At 40.8% G+C, this 19,081-nt stretch overlaps 2 protein-coding genes and 1 non-coding gene across 6 annotated transcripts in view; all 3 read right to left on the reverse strand.

Annotated features, from left to right (window-relative positions):
- The window catches only part of pacs2 (phosphofurin acidic cluster sorting protein 2), a 52,382-nt gene extending 49,074 nt beyond the window's left edge, over positions 1-3,308 (reverse strand). For all 4 annotated transcript variants that reach the window (XM_036541762.1, XM_036541763.1, XM_036541761.1 and 1 more), the window contains exon 1: positions 2,993-3,308. In XM_036541762.1, coding sequence (XP_036397655.1) covers positions 2,993-3,111 — 119 coding nt within the window. In that variant the 5' untranslated portion in view covers positions 3,112-3,308. The remainder of the gene's footprint in view (positions 1-2,992) is intronic.
- Positions 3,309-9,754: 6,446 nt separating this feature from the next.
- srsf5a (serine and arginine rich splicing factor 5a) lies at positions 9,755-15,738 on the reverse strand. The gene is made up of 8 exons (XM_036541795.1): positions 15,676-15,738; positions 14,576-14,719; positions 14,399-14,469; positions 14,095-14,211; positions 13,648-13,717; positions 11,708-11,781; positions 11,421-11,528; positions 9,755-11,048 (listed from the first exon to the last, which is right to left on the reverse strand). The coding sequence occupies exons 2-8, from the start codon at positions 14,699-14,701 to the stop codon at positions 10,769-10,771; spliced, it is 846 nt and encodes a 281-aa protein (XP_036397688.1). The 5' UTR covers positions 14,702-14,719; positions 15,676-15,738; the 3' UTR covers positions 9,755-10,768.
- Positions 15,739-16,415: 677 nt separating this feature from the next.
- Positions 16,416-16,487, reverse strand: trnad-guc. The gene has a single exon. It is a non-coding gene; the product is annotated as a tRNA-Asp (tRNA).
- Between the last annotated feature and the right edge of the window lie 2,594 nt (positions 16,488-19,081).

The raw sequence follows: 19,081 nt of genomic DNA on the forward strand, positions 1-19,081 counted from the left end.
TCACAAAATTCGATATATCGTTACATCCCTAGTAGTAACTAGTAACCCATCTCTGAATATTTCACTCATTTGTACCTTGCCATTTCTCCCTTTAACCCTACATCTGGAAGTGATTTTGCTGATTCCTTTGCAAGAAAATGTTTTGTTTTCAAATGGTGAGAACAGTGACGACAATCTTGGTGCAACTCAGACCTAGCAGACATTCCAGTTCAACACTCCAGACATTTCACATCAGAGCACCAGCTATCAAGTCACAGCACCCAGTGACACCCAGTGACAGGCCCCATTCGTGCCACAAAGCACCACAGGTTTATTAGTGGCTCTGTTGATGCGGTGTCAAACCTAGAACACACAGTACAATTTCTGGAAGTCGTAATCATGTGTACCTGTCATACTATATGAGTGCATTACTGGGGAATCAGGAGTCCATGTAAACATATCACATGTGTTTTAAATCTATGAGACGTGGTATGCATCACCAGCACAGGCTGTGGCTGCTGGAACAGTGTTACTACATGTGTTACCAAGCTTGCTATTATCCAGCTTGATCAAAGGTTTTAATGTAAAGAACATAAGGAGGAAAGTACTGTACTATTATAGTATTGTTACTGTGCCAATCTCCTTTTATAAAAAGGAATTTTCAACAGAAAATAAAAAAAAAATCTGTAACCACAGTTCTGCAGAAGAGGTTCAATGCAAGTGTGACCTAATGAATATGTCAATATCCCATATTAAAGCAGTATTTTTAGTATTTAAGCAATGATGCTTGTACAGGTAACGAGGTTTGTGCCCACCAGGAAACATAGAGTCATATAAACATAAAATCCCACTGTTTATACTAAACAATCCACCTATTTCTTTTCAAAATTTATGATTCTGCTGTTTGCTGTGGTAACTAGGTCTCTGTGAATCAGTTAAGCAGTAGTGCTTTCTTTTCAGTCCAAGTTCTTAATTTTCCCCTTCTGCTCAACATGTTTTGCCACTGTATCTATCTTGTTCTAAGGCTCTATCAATGCTTCCTGCTCAAAACAGTTGTAGGAAGATTACGTTGTTGAATGGTAGTTTTACATTGGCTGTTGGCGATCCTTACAGCCAGCCTTGTTCATAAAATCCGACACTGACAACAAATTTTTCTGACTCGCCAGAAAATGAAACCAACTTTGTAGGTAATTGTAAGAGCAAGCATTGTACCTCATCCAAATTATGATGCATGGTGTGGTACTCTACAAACTATGTATTGTAGCTGTTAGAAAACCTACAATGTTACATCAATGTAAAATTTAATAATGCACATGTCTAATTCCAAATATCATTTTAGACAGCTATTATTAAGGATGAATTACAGTCAGAATTTTATTTTTTTAGGACTGTCAAGATGCTGCCTGTAGAAGCATTGCACAGCCATATGAGGGACAGTGTTGAGTACATAATAAATGAAAAGCACATATATAGTGCCTTTTCATGGGATTGCGGCACTGTACAATGGGATTGAAGGGGATCAATGTGTAACACCATCCTGGGTGATACATGGCAGCCATTTTGATCACCACATATTTTGACAGAGAGGCAAAGATTAAAACATGGACCCAAAAGGAAATTGCAACAAAGGTTTCTAGTAACAATTTCCTTGATAGATGAATTGTTCCTTCTCTTGAATCCTCCATAAAATCAACCTCCTCAAAGCCATATGAGTTTCACTATTTACTCTACTCCAAACATTTCAAAACTCCCACTGGCTGAAATAATTGAGTGTACTGCTGACATGATGTTTTCTCACAAAATGATAGGGTTACTTTTCACTACTCCTTAGACCTCACTCTAAATGCCTGAAATGGCTGAAAATTTGGCTGCACAAACGAAATATTCTTTAAATACAGTCACACCAGAGCTCCCTTTTCAAGATAGAAGGACCAAAAATCTCTAGGAAATACCGGCTGTCACTCACCCCTCCCTCAAAAAACATGGTTCCCACACTCAGACACATTAACAAAAGGACCAAAACCATTTTACAAGCTTGTGCAAATGTCTGTGTTTGGTTCTTTAATATCCACTTCAGGATCCGGTTGTTCGGTGTCACTAACAGAATAAAAATGTATAAGTATGCCCGCACAAATTTCATAAGCGCTGTTTTCAAGACACTGATATGGGCATTTTTAAAAGATGAGTTACGGAGCTGTTTATAATGTCGTTCTTCTCCCAGCAAAGCACTTACAGACATACCAATAGCCTCCCTATAATTTACCTGAATAAAAATGTCACCGGAAGATCACATTTTGCCGTCCTGTGTTAGCCAGCTAGCCATGACTTTGATTTACACTAGCTATCCCAATCGAATTAAAAAAAAGAGACAAGTAGTTAGATCTGAGAGTAGGCTAGCAACCAAAAACTATCAGCTGGAGAGCACAAGTAACTAGTTAGCTTGCTTATGTTAGGTGCATCGTTTGCTGTTGTTTGAAATACGGCGCTTTATGGGAGTAGCTAGCGAGTCACAGTACAGATTCCAGTTGCAACACAGGTGTAAGAAGGCTTGCTGCACTTCTGAACTGAGCTAACACGCTAGCTAGCTACTCCACTAACTAGAGAAATTGGCATATAAAATACTAAATGGCGGCAAAGCAATTTAGCTGGCCAACAAATAGACCTCAGTGGCAACAATCAGTCTCTCACAATGTGTCATTATCTTAGTAAGTGGCTCAATTCCATTTACCAGCATCACTGCCTGCAATAATTTATCTGTACTCTTGCGGGTGAGTAGTGTTAAAAGCCAGTATTGCCACTGTAAACATGGTAATCTGCCTGCATTCCTATGCGTGCAAAACAGCCGGCTTCCAAGTTAGGAAAGCGGTTCTGGCAGCGGTCATTTGTCCCCAAAGGCTAGCTCAAGGCAGTGCACTTGCAACAAATTATGATATACTGTAAACGCACCTACCGCAAGGTGCAAAACGAACGTTACTACTTGTAACAGTGCAGGGAACGTGAAAAGATGACTCACCTAGGAATGCAGCTCGGAGACGATCCATCTATTTCCCAAGTGGCAAACAGATTCATCGGCACGGGTCTGTTGAGCGCCCCGCTCCCGGGGAAGCTTAGCCGGCCACTTCTCTCCGCCATGGTCCGTAAGGTAGCTAACTATCTACCTACACGAACACCAGTGCAACGCAAAAAAAAGAGCAAACGTATTGACTATCTTAGTTGACTGTGCACCAATTGATAAATGGGATCACTGGCACGCACTGATGTTTAGGCTTATACAATTTATAGCGTGCAGTATCCCAGAACACGCTCACGTCTTCGTGTTTGTTTCCATGTCGGACTCTCACTGTTGCAGAGCTGAGGACCGCAGTACCATGCTCTCACCGCCACCCCCAGGAAATAACGTCATTGCAACTATTCACTGCCCAGCACAGTAAATCGCACATTCACCCACCGCATGGGAGAGTTTAGTATTGATTGGTGTGTGCCCTGCTGTATAACATTATTTTGGTTGATATGGATGTCTAATCAAAATGTTTACTTTACTGGGAGGAGATTTTAAGTCTCATATGCAAATAGCTATCCGTAAATAGCCTAATGCGTCCAAGCCAGCTTCGGCGGTTGATAAATGAATTAGCGAGCGGCAAACGTGTGGTAGGAACAATGAACCCGATATGTGGAAATTATAGGTTCAGTTTAGGGAGTGTTGCACATCGGAAATGCCGTGAAATTCTTCAAAATCAAACGTACGATTTGTCTCGTGTTGTCAAAAGGCAATATCTACATCACATAGCCTGCATGTCCAGCGCCTTCAACTTTCGGGTTTTGTTAAAGCAAGGATGTAGGCTACGAAAGGAGACGTATAAACCCCTCTTGAGATAAAGAATTTGTGCCCCAAGTGGGCGCCAATTTGCTCCTCCCACACTAATAACGTTCGCATTAGAGTGATTAAACCAATATCAGAATATACTTCCGTTCCAAAAAAACATGAGATAAAAACCGTGTAGGTCTAAATAGTGCGTAAATGTGTAGTTCCCAGCGAAACATCTGCTGATCTAGTGGGTTACGCCCAGGTGCGATGCAGAACTCTGCAAAGCAGTGCTGGGTTTGCTACCGGGATCGACGGAATAACGCGCACACTTTTCTTATTAAGCCCATAATGGTGGGAATAAAACGCAGTAGCGTGTTTTGTATGACAAATAATACCTACCGTATGTAAAACAAGCAATAATGCACGTTGGCAGACATCTCGTGCATACTGTTCATGGACATTCAAACATAATCATTGCTTTGATATTTAATTTTGGAGAATAGCAGTGTTGTGGAGTTACATGCAACCATACGATTTCAGGTTCGAATCCCAGGCCCGATAGTGCTGTTATATCCTTGAGCAAGGTAATCAGATTTGCGTCGTAGCCTGCCATATCGAGGTTTATTAAAGGATAATCTGCAAAATGTCATGTGTAGGTTACGTTGAATAAGAGTACTGCTAACCAGATAATTCGATTGTTACAGTTTATAAACAAGAACTTTCCATTGTATGTGAGAGCACCATTCATAGTAATACATAAATATTATTTTAGCTAATAGTATACCTGCGTAATCCTTTACAGTAATGTCCAGTGTGCGACAGTAGGCTACGTTAGCAAAGGGTCCGACAGACTTTTAACGCTTAGTGCACCACTGAAATTTCTTAGGTACCCGTTCAATTCAAAACTTCTTCAAAATGTTTACTTGGAACAAAATATGTTGAGCGGCAAAACAACCTTCCTGCTCGACGACAGTAGCCGCGCTAGATTTAAATCCCTGGATGGATCCTCGTGACGGGCTACCATCGGGAAATACGAAGCATCTGGGAAATGGGGAAATTAATCGATTTATTATAAGTGCCTTAATTCATTCCTAATATACTGTGAGATACATGTTCAGTGTAAGGTTTAACTGAGTGGCGATTTCACGTTCCAGTACACAGAGAATATATGAGGAATTAGACTTTGTCTGTTGGTGGTATTGAAATGATTTTTATTGGGTAGCCTAAATAACCTCAGTAAGCAATTGAGTGACACCCAGACTATTCGGCTTTTACCCATCATATTATTCTTACAACGTTATAGCCTACACGACAGAGGAAAATTACGCTGTGGAAAAGGATGGAAAGATGGAAAAGGAGAGCTCTTACGTTTAGCTAGTCAAAATTGCCTTCTTTTGCACGTAATACCTTTTTTATTTTAAATGCATTAGCTGTGAGGTTGAAGTAGCCTTTCCAAACTCCTGATTAAAGCACAAGGAACAACTGGTAGATTTTCAGACTGCCTGGTTGGTAAGCAACGATGGATACATCCGCCATACTGTAATGTGCACATGGCAGAAAATATAGTTTTTAAATAAATGCATTTAAAGGTATTATTTATCATCAAACATACACATTCATAGCAAACTATCCTGAATATATTGTGACAACTGTGACATTGTTAAGTTTGATGTAGGCTACATTGCGTGAATGAAACGCTTTCTAGCTTTAAAGCTGTAGGCCCACTACCCAGTGTTAAATGTGTTAGTGGGGAACCGTAGTATAAAATGTATTTAAATATTAATGATGCAGTATATTAAGAACATGACAAAGCCACGCTTTGCTGATAAACCACACATTTTTCAAAATAATTAATTCTTTAATTCATATTATAAAATTTCACATTATATAATGTATTTTGGTATGACCTTGGAAAAACAACACAGGGCTATTTATTCTCTGGTTATTCTTTACAATGGTTAGAGTTTCATTACTATGTTTTTGAATTTTTTTGACAGAACCAGAAAGAGCCATATTATTTGTCCTTGACCAGATACACAAGACAGAAAACGCAGCTTTTTCAGTCTAATTGAATATGTTCAGCTGTTGTCAAGGACCTTCATAGCAACAGAAATCTGATCATACAAAAAGCTCTGTAGCAGTACATCAGATTTATTATATATATATATATATATCAGTCAGTCAACTGAAACATAATGGTTATTTTGTTTTCTGTGGTTATTGCGTTGATGGATGATGATTGATTTTTTTTTTCCTACAGAGCGAACAAATTCCAAAGGGTTTCAGGCATAAAATGAAAAACACATAGCCCAGGCCATAATAACAGCACAGTGCTCAAGTAGGGCTGGTTATATAAATAAACTCATAAATAGAAGATTAACTTTGTCATAAATCACAAGAAGAAAGAGGAACTGAAGTGATTGTGTCCTCTGTAGGTCAAAGTCCAGCAGTACTACTGCAGTCAGTTGTCTGACAGTTGCACTTCCGGTTTAAACTTTCAGCTCTTTAAACTTTTACTGGACATGTGCGCCGGTATAAGGGAAATTACAAGGAAATTGTTCTCTGTTGAAGGACTTTGCAAAAAAGGACCTTCCCAAAACCTTCTGGGTCTGAGGTCATACAGAACCCAGAAGAAAACCAGGAGCCTTTGGCATACCATAGATTTCTTTATCTGCGTATGGGAATTTTCATTTAGTCCTCAATTTAAGTAGTATTTATTGCTAAAGAAGAACATTAAAAGACCATAATCAACCCTGATGTGGAGACATATATGATACAACACTGTGACCTCTCATAGATGAAAGAAAACTATGAGAAGAGCGTAATCACTTGTGCCCAAGGAAGCTACAAATAAAAAGAATAACACAGAAAAGGGGATTTACATTGAACTTAGAGCCAAGAGATGTATTTTTTATCACAAAATAGCCGAAAATCAATACTGAAGAAGTCCAGCTGGGTTCCTCCCTGAACAATTTTTGCTGGGCAGACAAAATTCTGCACAAAAACAAAACGTTTAATCTGATTGTGCGCAGGTTAAGAACTGCAAAAACTATAACTCTCTGTTGGTGCAAATTCCATGAACTGTTTGATCTCTGCTCCTTCATGTTGATCTTGGTCTTTGTTGTGTACTAACCAATGCCCAGGGCACCAGGTGTGTGGGCACCAACGAATATTCATATGCAAATTTCCCGGGAGAGCTACTCACAGCCACTTATTTGTCTCATGCAAGTCTAATATTTATATTCCACATCACAGGATGGTGTATAGTGCTACAGGCCTTAAATACATCATGCTATAATCGTCTGTATCTGAGAACTAAGGCATCTCAGCTAGTTTTGGCATTGTCTTTTGTTGTTGTTGGTTTGAGGGCATGTAGAGTCACAGTCACCAATGTAATGATTGTAACTATCATTTTCTGTGTTAATTGGGTGGGGGATTAAGAAATTAGACCAACTTTGTTTCCTGCTTTTGTTCATCAGCTTTTTGTATGAAAACCCAACACGTAAATCTGCTCTCTGAAAGTAATGCCTCAGAAATGCAACCAAATACTTAAGATACATTTTAAATGAAATAAATGATGCAAAGTCACAAAGATTTGCTACAAATGCCCTACACAATTTCTTCATTCGAGCTTGCTACAAGGTTAATAAACATTAACCATGCATTTCATGGTTCACTTCACTTTGCATAATCATCAACATTTAAGCGGACAAACATCAATCAACAAATTTGGCTAGCTACTTAGCTACCAGTGCACTAAATAATTGACCTATGCTGGCAGAACATGTTGCATAAAATGTCTGGAAAATAATTCTATGATAAATTGCTGAATTGCTCGGCAGTATCCTTATACTCATTTGAGACAAAAATGAGATAATGGGGGTAGAAAAGTAATAAAAATCAAAACTTAAAACATTGTCAAATTATATATTATTTTGTTTCTGCCATAGTATTTAATTCTTCTCATATTTCTACATGTGATGTTGTGAAGGATCCATCTACTCACACACAATGCAACCTGAGGTGTGGTGCACCTACAGACTTTCCATCACTGCCTACAAGATCAATTGTTAGAGCTGCAGACTGTGTTTCAGACTGATGACATGCCAGTTCAAAGTGTTTTATTGTGTTTAGTTCTAATGACATGGTACAATATTGATAAAACTGGTACAGTTTACAAGCAAATATACCTACAGTTAGACGAAAACTTGTGGCTAGAGCACCACCTGGTGGATGCAGAAAGCAGCACACATATACTACAGTACATACATTTCGGTTGGCCCAAAGGACAATTTAGTGCTTGCTTCCAAAGAACCTGAGAGGAAAATATATCCTTTCAAACTTAAAATGGAGCAAAGGAGAACAAACCTTTCAGATGCAGACACTATCCTTATACCCACTACACACGTAAACACAGCCTTAGACTTTTAAACATACTGTTGGAGTAGATCCTTCTAAATAATCTAAACCCATCTTTACAATTTATTTCTGTCTGGTGGGTATTTATGAATAACAGTTATACCAAGAATAAACTTCAAATTCTCTAAGATTAAGTATATTCGGCTAAGGTTAGAGAGACTCAAGCAATGTGTCTGAAGTAAAATAAGAGCACCATACACTGGTGACTGAAGCCAGTGCAGTTATCCATTTGTGAGGATCAACTCTAGCGGCAACCAAGAACACATCTATACAAATTACTATATAATGTACCATACTCAGTCTTTGTTGCTGTAATGTGGTGGCATTTAAATCTGAACACACATAAGAAGCGGTTACCATCATTTTTTTGTAAAACATGCTTTAGCTGCATATTGTACCCCTAGCTTACCTATATTTAACCAATTTGTTTATGTCATAAGCAAGTTAATTCTGAATCTCTCCAAAATCCTATTCAAAAGAAGCTGTCATATCTGCATTAGCAGTCTACAGTACTGTGTTGTCAGTATAAAAGTATTGTTTTCATTGGGTAACTTTCTTATAGAAATTAAAACACGTCTAACAAGAATCCAGTATGTCAATTTCTATTGTATTTGACTATTGGGACACATTAAAATTATATTCAAACAAAGCTGGCAAAAACCAGTACATATATTTGTGTGCATGCTTATAGTTTTTCCATTGAAACAGCCTAAGATTCAAGGGGCCCTACAGATCACAAGAGCCCAGTCTGGAGGCACGTGGTGCCACCCTTTGCCAAGTCGACAAATTCCATAAAGCTACATTTGCGTTTCTGGAAATAGCTGTGAGGCCAGCTTTGAAGAGCCCTCCTCTTCAGGAACCTTCACTGACCTCTTCAGGAATTCACTGACCTCAAGCAGCATGTGAAGAGGACAATCAGCAGGAACATTCACACCTGTCCTTCACAGGCCTCATGACCCCTGCATTCAGTTAGTTTCAAACACTGCACTAAAATCAAAATAATTATTTTTCCAACTTTATCCTGCATTAATCTATTGTCCATTTAATTTACATTATTAATGTTTACTCAAGGGCAAGCAATGTCAGGTATGACTTGCTCTCACAAGTTGTGGCCACTAGCTTACAACATCTCACAGTAGATCATGTTTTTTGCAGACAATGACCCCTTAAGAACCCATTCAACTGCTATTTATATACAAATTATATACATACATACACACACACACACAGAAACCCAAGGCAAATGTAATAAGACAATATGAGCTTTCTGGATAATCACATTTTTATTTTTGTAGCAAATCAGCTCCAGAATTGGTAGATTACTCCACATGACATTCACCCACCTTCCACCTGTGAGTGCCCCCACAAGGTTCCCCTTCGAGTAGTTCCACAAGCACGGGCAGAATAAATCGTTTTTGCTGTGAGGCCGCTGAGGAGGGGAGGCCGCACTTTGGTGCAGGACTGCTTCAGAGCTCAGCTGCCACTCGGTCTGAAGAGGAGCTCCGGCCAATCTCAACAGGCCCGCACACACATCTGGATCCGTCTATGTAGATCCGTCTATGTAGATCCAACGCCACCCACCATCCACAGAGCCGTTTCACACATTCAACTGCAAACTAGCCCCTCTTCAAAATGTACCAGTAAATGTTATTTGACAACTATGTCCTAGACTGGCCGGCTGAGGGACTAATATGAATAATATGTGCAAGCACCCATTTAAGATTAATCAAGTGCATAATGACCTATGATCAAGCTCTGCCCCACCATCCCTCTACATACAGCATGTCATGCTTCCAAGATAAACCTGGGCAGTGTTAGGCAGAGGGGCACTTTAACTATAACTGCAGGCAGTCCTGCCCTTCTTACAAAATTTGCCATAATATTGGTTTGTGCTTCTGTCACCACAAGTCTTCCCACACTCTCTTTCCAGACAATGTTATCCCTGACACAGCATTAACGCTTAAAAAAAAAAAAAAAAAAAGGGGGGGGGGGGGGGTAATAAACAAAGGGAACAATCACAACACTCATGTGATTATGGCCAGAGAACACTACAAGCAGATATACAAGATACACATCACACCAACACTTCAGGAAGTGAAGGCTTTGACATTTCGTTCTCCCCTCCTTCTAAAGTTTGGGACTGAACACTCAGGTTTACAATCAAACTATAACCAACATGGAAAGCTGCATTGAACAGGCAAGGGGACATTGTACACATCTGAGTCAGTTCAGTAAGTTCAATAAAAATTTAATAACGCCTCTGGGCAAAATGAAGAGCCACTTCTCTATGTATTCAATAGAGAGCGGTGTCCAAATCTGGGCAAATGAAAAACAAAAGCAAAAAACTGCAGGGGTACGGAAAAGGTCTGAACCACAGCCGGTGCAATTACACACCAGCAAAGGCACCCACGCTGGGGCCTTGAAAAGGAATAGTTAAAATGGCTCGCATAAAGGTTTTCAGATCCCAGTCTAACAACCAATGGCAGTGAGGTTGTTGTTTAGACCCCTACAGCAGCAGCCACACAGTGCCTCTGATACGCCACGGTCTCCTCAGAAACACGCCCTTTACTGCTGGCTCTCAGCAGAAGGCGAGCGGGACCGTGACTGCTTCCTCTGAGGGACCGGCGAGCCCGACCGGGACCGAGAGCGAGACGGGGAGCGGGAGGGCGAGCGAGGCGCGACCCTGCCGGCGCCCTTCTTCTCCGGGGTGCGGCTCGGGGACCGGGAACGGCTTCCGGAATGGCTGCGGCTGCGGCTCCGGCTCAGGGACTTGGAGCGGGAGCGGGAGCGAGAGCGGCTCCGGGAACGAGAGTAGCTGCGGGACCTGGAGCGGCTCCTGCTGCGACTGCAGGGAGAGAGAGAGAGAGAGAATCAACATCAGCAAATCCCAGCCACCCTCCTGCTTACCACTCACTAAAGAGTAAACTACACCTGCCTGCAAGTTACATCATTGTCATTTAGCAGCAGACACTTATCCAGAGCGACTTACATAGTTTACAATTTATACATGTCATCCATTAATATAGCTGGACATTTACTGAGGCAAGTCTGGGTTAAGTACATTGCCCAAGGGTACAGCAGCAGTGTCTCAGTGGGGAACTGAACCTATTTTGGTTACAAGCCCTCCTCCTTACCACTATGCTACAATGTCACCCAAGTACTGACCAATCACACCATGGCAGTGCAGCCCTATTTGTGACAGAAGAATTATACGCACTTCCTCTTGCGATCCTCGTATAGCTTCAGCTTACGACCATTCAGTTCTGTCCCATCCAGCTTATCAATGGCATTCTTCACATCGCCGTGGGATGCAAACTCTACCACCCTGGAGAAGGAGGGACACAGAAATGGCAGAGTGAGCGTTAGTACAGCAGCAGCACTGACACAGCAAACCAAACAAAAACCTTTTCAGCTACCACGTGTCATTGTCAGTCATATTATCCGTATTCAAAGCTCATGAATTTCACTTTACAAAGTTGGGAACTCAACACGAAAGCAACTCACCCTTCATTCTTGTTGGTTCTGTGGGCATCCACAAAAGTGACGTCTCCGACTTTCCTCATCAAATCTTTCAGGTCCTGTGTCATAAATTGAACATGGGAGTCAGTTAAAACAGACCATGTGCTCAGACGTAATCACATAGCAGTAAAACGTTAACACCTAGAAAAAAAAAGAAAGGCAATGAACAGAACATCTCAAAACTAATTTTCAACCTAAATGTACATTCTAAAATTCTGTGACAAAAAGTGTAATTGGATAAGGAATGGCTCAACAGGATAAAGGGGTATGACATATTACTGCCCCCACAGAACAGCTTCTTGAAGAATGTGGACGAAGTACCACCTCACCCAACATTCAGAACAGTGGGTTTTCTCTGAGAATCACAGAGAATTCACACAGTCATTCACCGGGCTATGCAGCTGGCTCCTACATCTCGAGACAAGACTGGGTCACCATCCCGTCTCAGCATGTAAAAGACCAGACTAGAGCCCTGTGGCGTTATGATTATTAAAAAAAAAAACTTCCCCTTGCTGCCAGAGAACATGCAGGAGCAGGGGGAAGGCAAAATCTGCATTTGTTGAAATAGCGACTGATTTATTTGAATGTGTCCATGGTGTATATAGAATTAAATTTTTCAAAATTTTATATACGGCATGATTTAAAATTCTTAGTATTCGGATATTTCAGTTACAACTGGCCAAATAGGTGTAATAAATCCTTTGACTTAGAGCATCTTCAGCAAAATGCAAGTGGCATTGGGCGCATGAGGAATATCTTGAACCATTTCCCCCCCATTATTAAAGGTTTTAAATTTCTGAGTAACCATGTACATAAATTATGAAAAATCTAAAGGGTTCGATTTTAATTTAAAAAAATTTTCCCCTCAGTCTTCGAACTACCCTAATTTATACACCATAAGAGAATCTAGATTTGTGAAAACTATACATTAACCATTTAAGGATACCCCTTCCCCACCTCTCCTACATAAACCCTCTTTCCTCCCATCCCTTTATAACAAAACCCAATCACGAGTGATGTGCTACTTACCGTTCCATACCCAGGAAGACATTAGCAAAGAGCCACTTGTCCAAATAGCAAATCGGAACCAATGCAGTGTTAAGCCCCTCGAGAAACGACCTTGGCCTTGTCTCGGAATCCGACCTCCACAAGTAAGGAACCACCAGAGAGCAAGTGGGGGGGCGCGCCCAACTGTCAACGCCCCCGCTCCGTCAGCAACAGAATATGACCCAAACGGTAGTGTGGGGGACGTGGGGGTAAACAGCAGGCGGGGATGCCAGACCACAGACCCTCCAGACTGTGGCTATGGCCCAGCTAAGGCTATCCTGCGCTAGACCACTTTCACCCGCTACGGGGCCCAGCCAAGATATAGACCACCGGCAACTGCGTGTAGGGAGAGGCACCAAATGGACACTATTCAGAACACAACCAACAGAAGGCGCTATGCACATCAGACACCTCCCCTCCCCTGCCAGTGCACTGGTCCTAGCAGGGGAAGGGGGCTGTGCATGCAACTCCGCAACAAGATACCAGACAAGAGTAGCTGTTAAAAAAGAAGGTTTAAGATGTACTTGATTAGATAACCTTTCAGCAGAATCAAAGAAATGTATTTACTCTGTTAGACAGGGTACTTAAATATTTAAGACAAGATAAAAGCTACCCAGACTGGGTTAGACTGCCCGGTTTAGGCATAATTACTGGTTTCATGTGAAGCCACAGGAAGCTTACCATTTTTTAGATAAAAAATAACTAATGATATAAACAAAGGAGCATATAATTTATCTATGTTTTACATGTTAAAAGACCAGTTAGGTCTAACATTTGTTATTAATGGGATGGTATGTCCTTAGAAAACTAGTTTAAAGAACAATTAAGGGATACTTCTCTGACATCTGGAGTAGATGCAAATAGAGGTATATTCTCACCTGCCAGCTGATCCGAGAAGACAGATTCTCCACAATGATTCTGTGTTCCGTGCGTACAGGTGGGCCGTACCTAATACACAATAGGAGTGATCAGCTGTTGCCTGGTTTTTTGTTGTAGAATTTAATTATGGTAATTTACAGGGTGACTATTGTATAATGTAGTGTAAACAGGTAAGGAAGTATTACTAGTAATGTGATTTAAAGTGTATGTTACAATCATCAAGTTCTGCAAACCTGGAACTTGCACAACATGCTAGGCAAGTACAGTATACCTGGATCACATTGATTTTGGTATTGTGAACCAATACCATAGATTCTTACTAAACCACATCACTTTAAAAGTGAGGTAGGGCCTGTAATTTCAGCTTTATGTAATAGCACTGGTCTTGTTCCTGTTAAGCACTTTGAACATGAGGTTGAACATTAACCACACAGTCAGCTCTGTACCTGGAGCCACTGCTGCGAGACTGGCGGTAGCCACTGAAGCGTGGAGAGAATCGTCCGCCACCTGCTCCAGGTCCACCACCTCTTCCCCTGCGGGAGCGGGCGTGCTCGATGGTCACCCTGCAGACAGGTAAACATTCACCATCCAGCTCACAGGACGCAGAGTACACCATTACACAATCAAAACACTTCCCATAAATCTCCATGGTCACGTAGCTAACATTTTCCCTGTACCATGAAAATTATTACTGAAAACAAGTTTTAAAAACACTTGCAATGCAAACACAGACCAGCTTCCATGCGCTACCTTTCACTGCAGAGTTCCTTGCCGTTCAGTTCATATACAGCATCGTCGGCGTCCCTGTGGTCGTCAAATTCCTAAAAAAAATGAACAGATGAAAAGAATTACTTCAGAACAAATGCAAATTCGAAAGCAAAGTAAAGGCCAAACGCGCAAATGTGTGAGCAAATTTTATTAACGTACCACAAAGCCGAACCCATTCTTCAGGTTGATCTCCCGAATCCGCCCATATCCTTTGAAGAACTTCTCGACGTCTCTCTCGCGAGCATGGGGGCTCAGGCGACCGATGAAAACCCGACATCCACTCATGGTTTGTCTTTTCTGAATCTGAGGCAAGACGATCACAGGAGGACATGTTTACCAAGGGTTTCGTCTGGGGTAACAACGGGTATTAGATTATTAAGGATTGCCCATTCAGATGCACACTGTGTGAATCCGATGACTGGTCAAACATTTAGATTGTCGCTTCGAGGCGATAGTCCAATCTAGCTAGCCACTTAATGAACTTGCGCTAGCTAACCTTGTTCATGGATGTAAAATAACTATGGATTAACAATTTGGTCATCTTAAAGGTATGCGCAAGTCACTCCACTCATAGCTGCCCTCCTAATTACTGTGAATGGACAAATAAATTACCATCTCTGCCATTAAACGTTAACTTGATATACAACATCGGGTCCAATGTGCATTTACACTCTTCAAAACTGGACAGCTGGTTGATTCGTTAACCTGGGTCAGCTAGCTGTAACATTAATTTAGGAAACTACATTCAAACAATATAGTTGGTCAGCTGCATAGGGCACAATAAATATATAAGCCTGAAAAATCGTCAGTGTATTAGCTAGCTGGCCAAATTGCCACGCTCTAGGCCTCAAATAAGGCCTGGGCAACACATAGGCCATATAGCAATTCAGTCAGGGGGTGGAATGCGAATAAGGTAACGTTAAGGCATTTTACATTTAACATGTTACATCGCTTAAATTGTAACTCATACATGTTCACCCCTCCAGATGCGTTTAGAAAAAGTCCAAATACAAAACACGCGAATACACTGGCTCTCTGCGTATACAGTGTTAGATAGCGGTAGACTGCGCTTGATTCTGACATACGATAAACAACCGTCGGTTGGTTACAGATTTGCTCGCTCACGATCGCTAAACATCGGATTTTTAATACCCTCGTTTGCAGAGCAGAATGTCTGGCTAGTAAACTATACTTTAATTAATGATACCGAACAGCTCTATAAACGAGATACGGACAATGTAGGCCTTATTTTAACTCACCTGCTTCTCCTTGCGCTTCTGCTACAAAATGGCGATAACTGTAAGCGTAGGCTGGGAGAAAGCGGAAATGTGTGTCGCTTTATCCTGCTAGCGTGCGGGCTTGGGGGAGGGGTGGCGTCCAACGGTGCCGAGATGGTCACAGCGAAATACGCATGCGCGTTGTCATAAAGCTCCACCGCTCATTCTTAAAAACACAGCATAAAGCCTAAGTAATGTAACGCCAAGAACTGCTGCCACCGTTTCAAGCATTTCTAAAATGGGAGAATAAGCTAACCTCAGGTTTCATATATTACATTAATTTTGCAGACGCTTTTATTCAGAGCGACTTCCGGCACAAAATAACGTAAGTATCCATTCAAGTTGAATGAGCAACAGTGTGAGACCAAGCTAACACTCCCAGACCAGTGAGTGTGAGCACAACACTGTTCAAGCCCTACCCTAAGTTAACTTGTGCAACCTGACTAGACAAAGGAAGCCAAGTATACTACTATACATCAGTCACTAGATCACAGAATCCAAAACACATCGCAATACTACACGTAAAATAGTAGTAGCTGTTAGGGGGCAGGGATTGAGGTGGAACCGAGGTGCAGTCTGAAGAGGTGAAATGGGCAGTAATTACGCTGTCCTGACCCCCGTGGGGAGTTCATTCCACCACTACAGACAGAGGTCGTGTTTGAGAGGAGCGACCCCATCGGGACGTAAGAGTCAGTTGCCCCATGGTTGAAGAAAAGATTGGCCTCCCCGTCGGGGAATCGAACCCCGGTCTCCCGCGTGACAGGCGGGGATACTAACCACTATACTAACGAGGATTAGCATGTTTGGCTAAAAAATTAGTGGTCTGAAAAGTAAAATGCGGATATATCTTGGTTGAAAATCCGTCTCATAGTCGATTCTGGAAACGTGAAAGCATTCTTAGTGATGGAACCAAACGCACGTTTCTTAAATTCTGTAGAGGTGCTGGATTTCTGGTACCACATAAGGTGTATTTTGCTGTTAATACATTTTAAAATAAAAAAAAAACACAAGATGCCCTCAGGTGGGATCTGTTTTGCTGATAGCTATTTTCACTTTTCCCACTTTATTTTTAAGTAGCTTACTGAAATCTGTTGAACTTTTGCTCAGCCTTAGGCCCTGCTAAACTTCAACTTGCAATTTGACTTTAGAACACACATAAGAAAGTAGCGCGGTGTACTAAAATTAGATTCATACTGTTGGATCAGACTGTGTAGTGTTTTGTCGTCTTACAGTATTTCATAATGGTGTTTACCAATAAATGATTTACCATGGGATGCCAGTATGTACATTTATTTGTTTTTAATTGGACCCTTACTCCCTAAAAAAAAACTTGTTTTCACCAATCTTTCATTTTTCACATGGTAATTTCTCTGATAGTGTTCTTTATTAGAGTCTTCCAGTTGTAGGAGTGAATGGTCAAAAGCGAAGACTAACCGCTGTGGTCACAAGACTATCTGTATTTATGGGGCACAGGAAGGTGAAGATAATGAGAGGAAGGATGACATGGCAAGGTACTTGCCCTGAGTAAAATACCTGCAGCAGAAAGCCATCTATATAAATGCATAACCAAAAAAAGTAAGCCTTTCTGAGTGAAAGCATTTGCTGCACAAGCAAATAAACAGCACAAATGGCAGTTGTGATTACTGCTCAAATGGCAACAACCACTTCTAAGAGCTTTAATACTCACCTTTGAACGAGATGAAAAACACAAGCAGTGGAGAACTATCACATCTTTGCGAATGTTCCATCTGATTAAATGTAAGTCACTATTAAAACAAAGAATTGGAGGTTTGCGGGGTAAAACAGGTGAGAATGTGAGAATGAAAAATGTATAACTGAGTCACTGTTTGAGGGAAAGTTGTAATGACAAAAGATGGAGGTGACCATGCAAAAGCAGACATAGAGCAGGGAGAGGCAAGACATTTTATTCCTGTTCTTCAAATGTTCCAAATAAAATGTCAAAGAAACTCCACCAGGCACAAATAAGTCAAGAGAGGTGGCACAGAACCCGTATTTTTATCACATCAGTCTTCTATGAAATATTAGTCTTTAGTTAATTTGACAGTAAAATCCTCAAAAGGCTGTTTCATGGTCGAAAAATAATTAGGCCATGAATAACACTTAACAACACTGACAGGATACATGGGCTGTTTTGATCATCTGATAAATAGATTATTATAAAATGGTATTATATGATTATTATACAGTCATCAACCACAGTGCCATGACCACTCAGATGTACCAAAATTTCAGATTTCTGTAGGTTTCTGATTTGAAAATATGTTTCATCTCACTGTATGGTTGTGGGATTAGAAAACATACTGCAACTTGCTTCACTTGGATCCTCCCTTAAATGTAACACAGATCACTGTATAGGACTGCCATTCCACTTAATCTTGCTACCAAGACAAGGCACCAAAATGTAGGCATGAAGTGAATAGACCCATGCCTTCAGTGCTAGAATGCATAATGTCCTAATTTTCTCAGATTTTTTGTAGATGGCTCAAATCCATATATTATGAATATGTCATATGTCTGTAAGAGAAGACATCAGATTGGGTCTCGGCTTGTAGGTGGTAATCTTTTACAGTGTTTTTTTCAGTGTGAAGTCATAGTTAATGCCTAAGTTAGTCACAAATGAGTTTTTGGAGGGAAACTCACAACATCAGGTCACAGCTCTGACTGTTGAGTCTTGATGTATTATGGTTGGGTGGAGATTGTGCATACTGTAACATAAATGTGCAGTATGGATTGTGATGGAATGTTCCAGTAACTGGAACTGGAACGGGAGTTGTTGAGTTTGTAACAAAGCTTACGACAAAAGAAACATATTGTCACCATTTTTATTTTGGATCCGTTCTTAAAATTGGTGCCATTGTCTTGTAATTCAGAAATGTATGTACCAATTAAGGTTAAATTGACACTGTACCATAGAAAAAGTTATCTTACTGAAATCAGCAATATAAAGTGCTGACATGTCAGAAGTGTATATCCAACACTGGCCTAAAGATTCTCACCTTTCATCAAAAATACTGAAATGATAAATAATTAAAATAATCATGACAACAATTGTGTTAATAACCCCATTAGACAATACAGCACAATAAAATAAAATTTAAAATCATGTTGGAGGTACAAAAAAAAAGATAAAATTTCTCATGTTTCCATTTTCCTTGTTTCCAGCTGTATAGGTTGTGGAACACCTGTGAAACACCTTCCTTCCTTCATATCACTTCCTTTTGTTCACCTGAGAAGAGGATGGCAGGTAGATTCGAATGAAGGAAGATAAAATTGAATTGGAGACGACCTGGAGAGGTACACAAGAGAGGCATGTGTAATGCTATGCATGGAGTTAAGCAAACTTGCTAAGTTTAGCATCACTGCCACA

Source organism: Megalops cyprinoides, chromosome 12 (genome assembly GCF_013368585.1).
Source record: "Megalops cyprinoides isolate fMegCyp1 chromosome 12, fMegCyp1.pri, whole genome shotgun sequence".
In the NCBI taxonomy this organism is placed as follows: Eukaryota; Metazoa; Chordata; class Actinopteri; order Elopiformes; family Megalopidae; genus Megalops; species Megalops cyprinoides.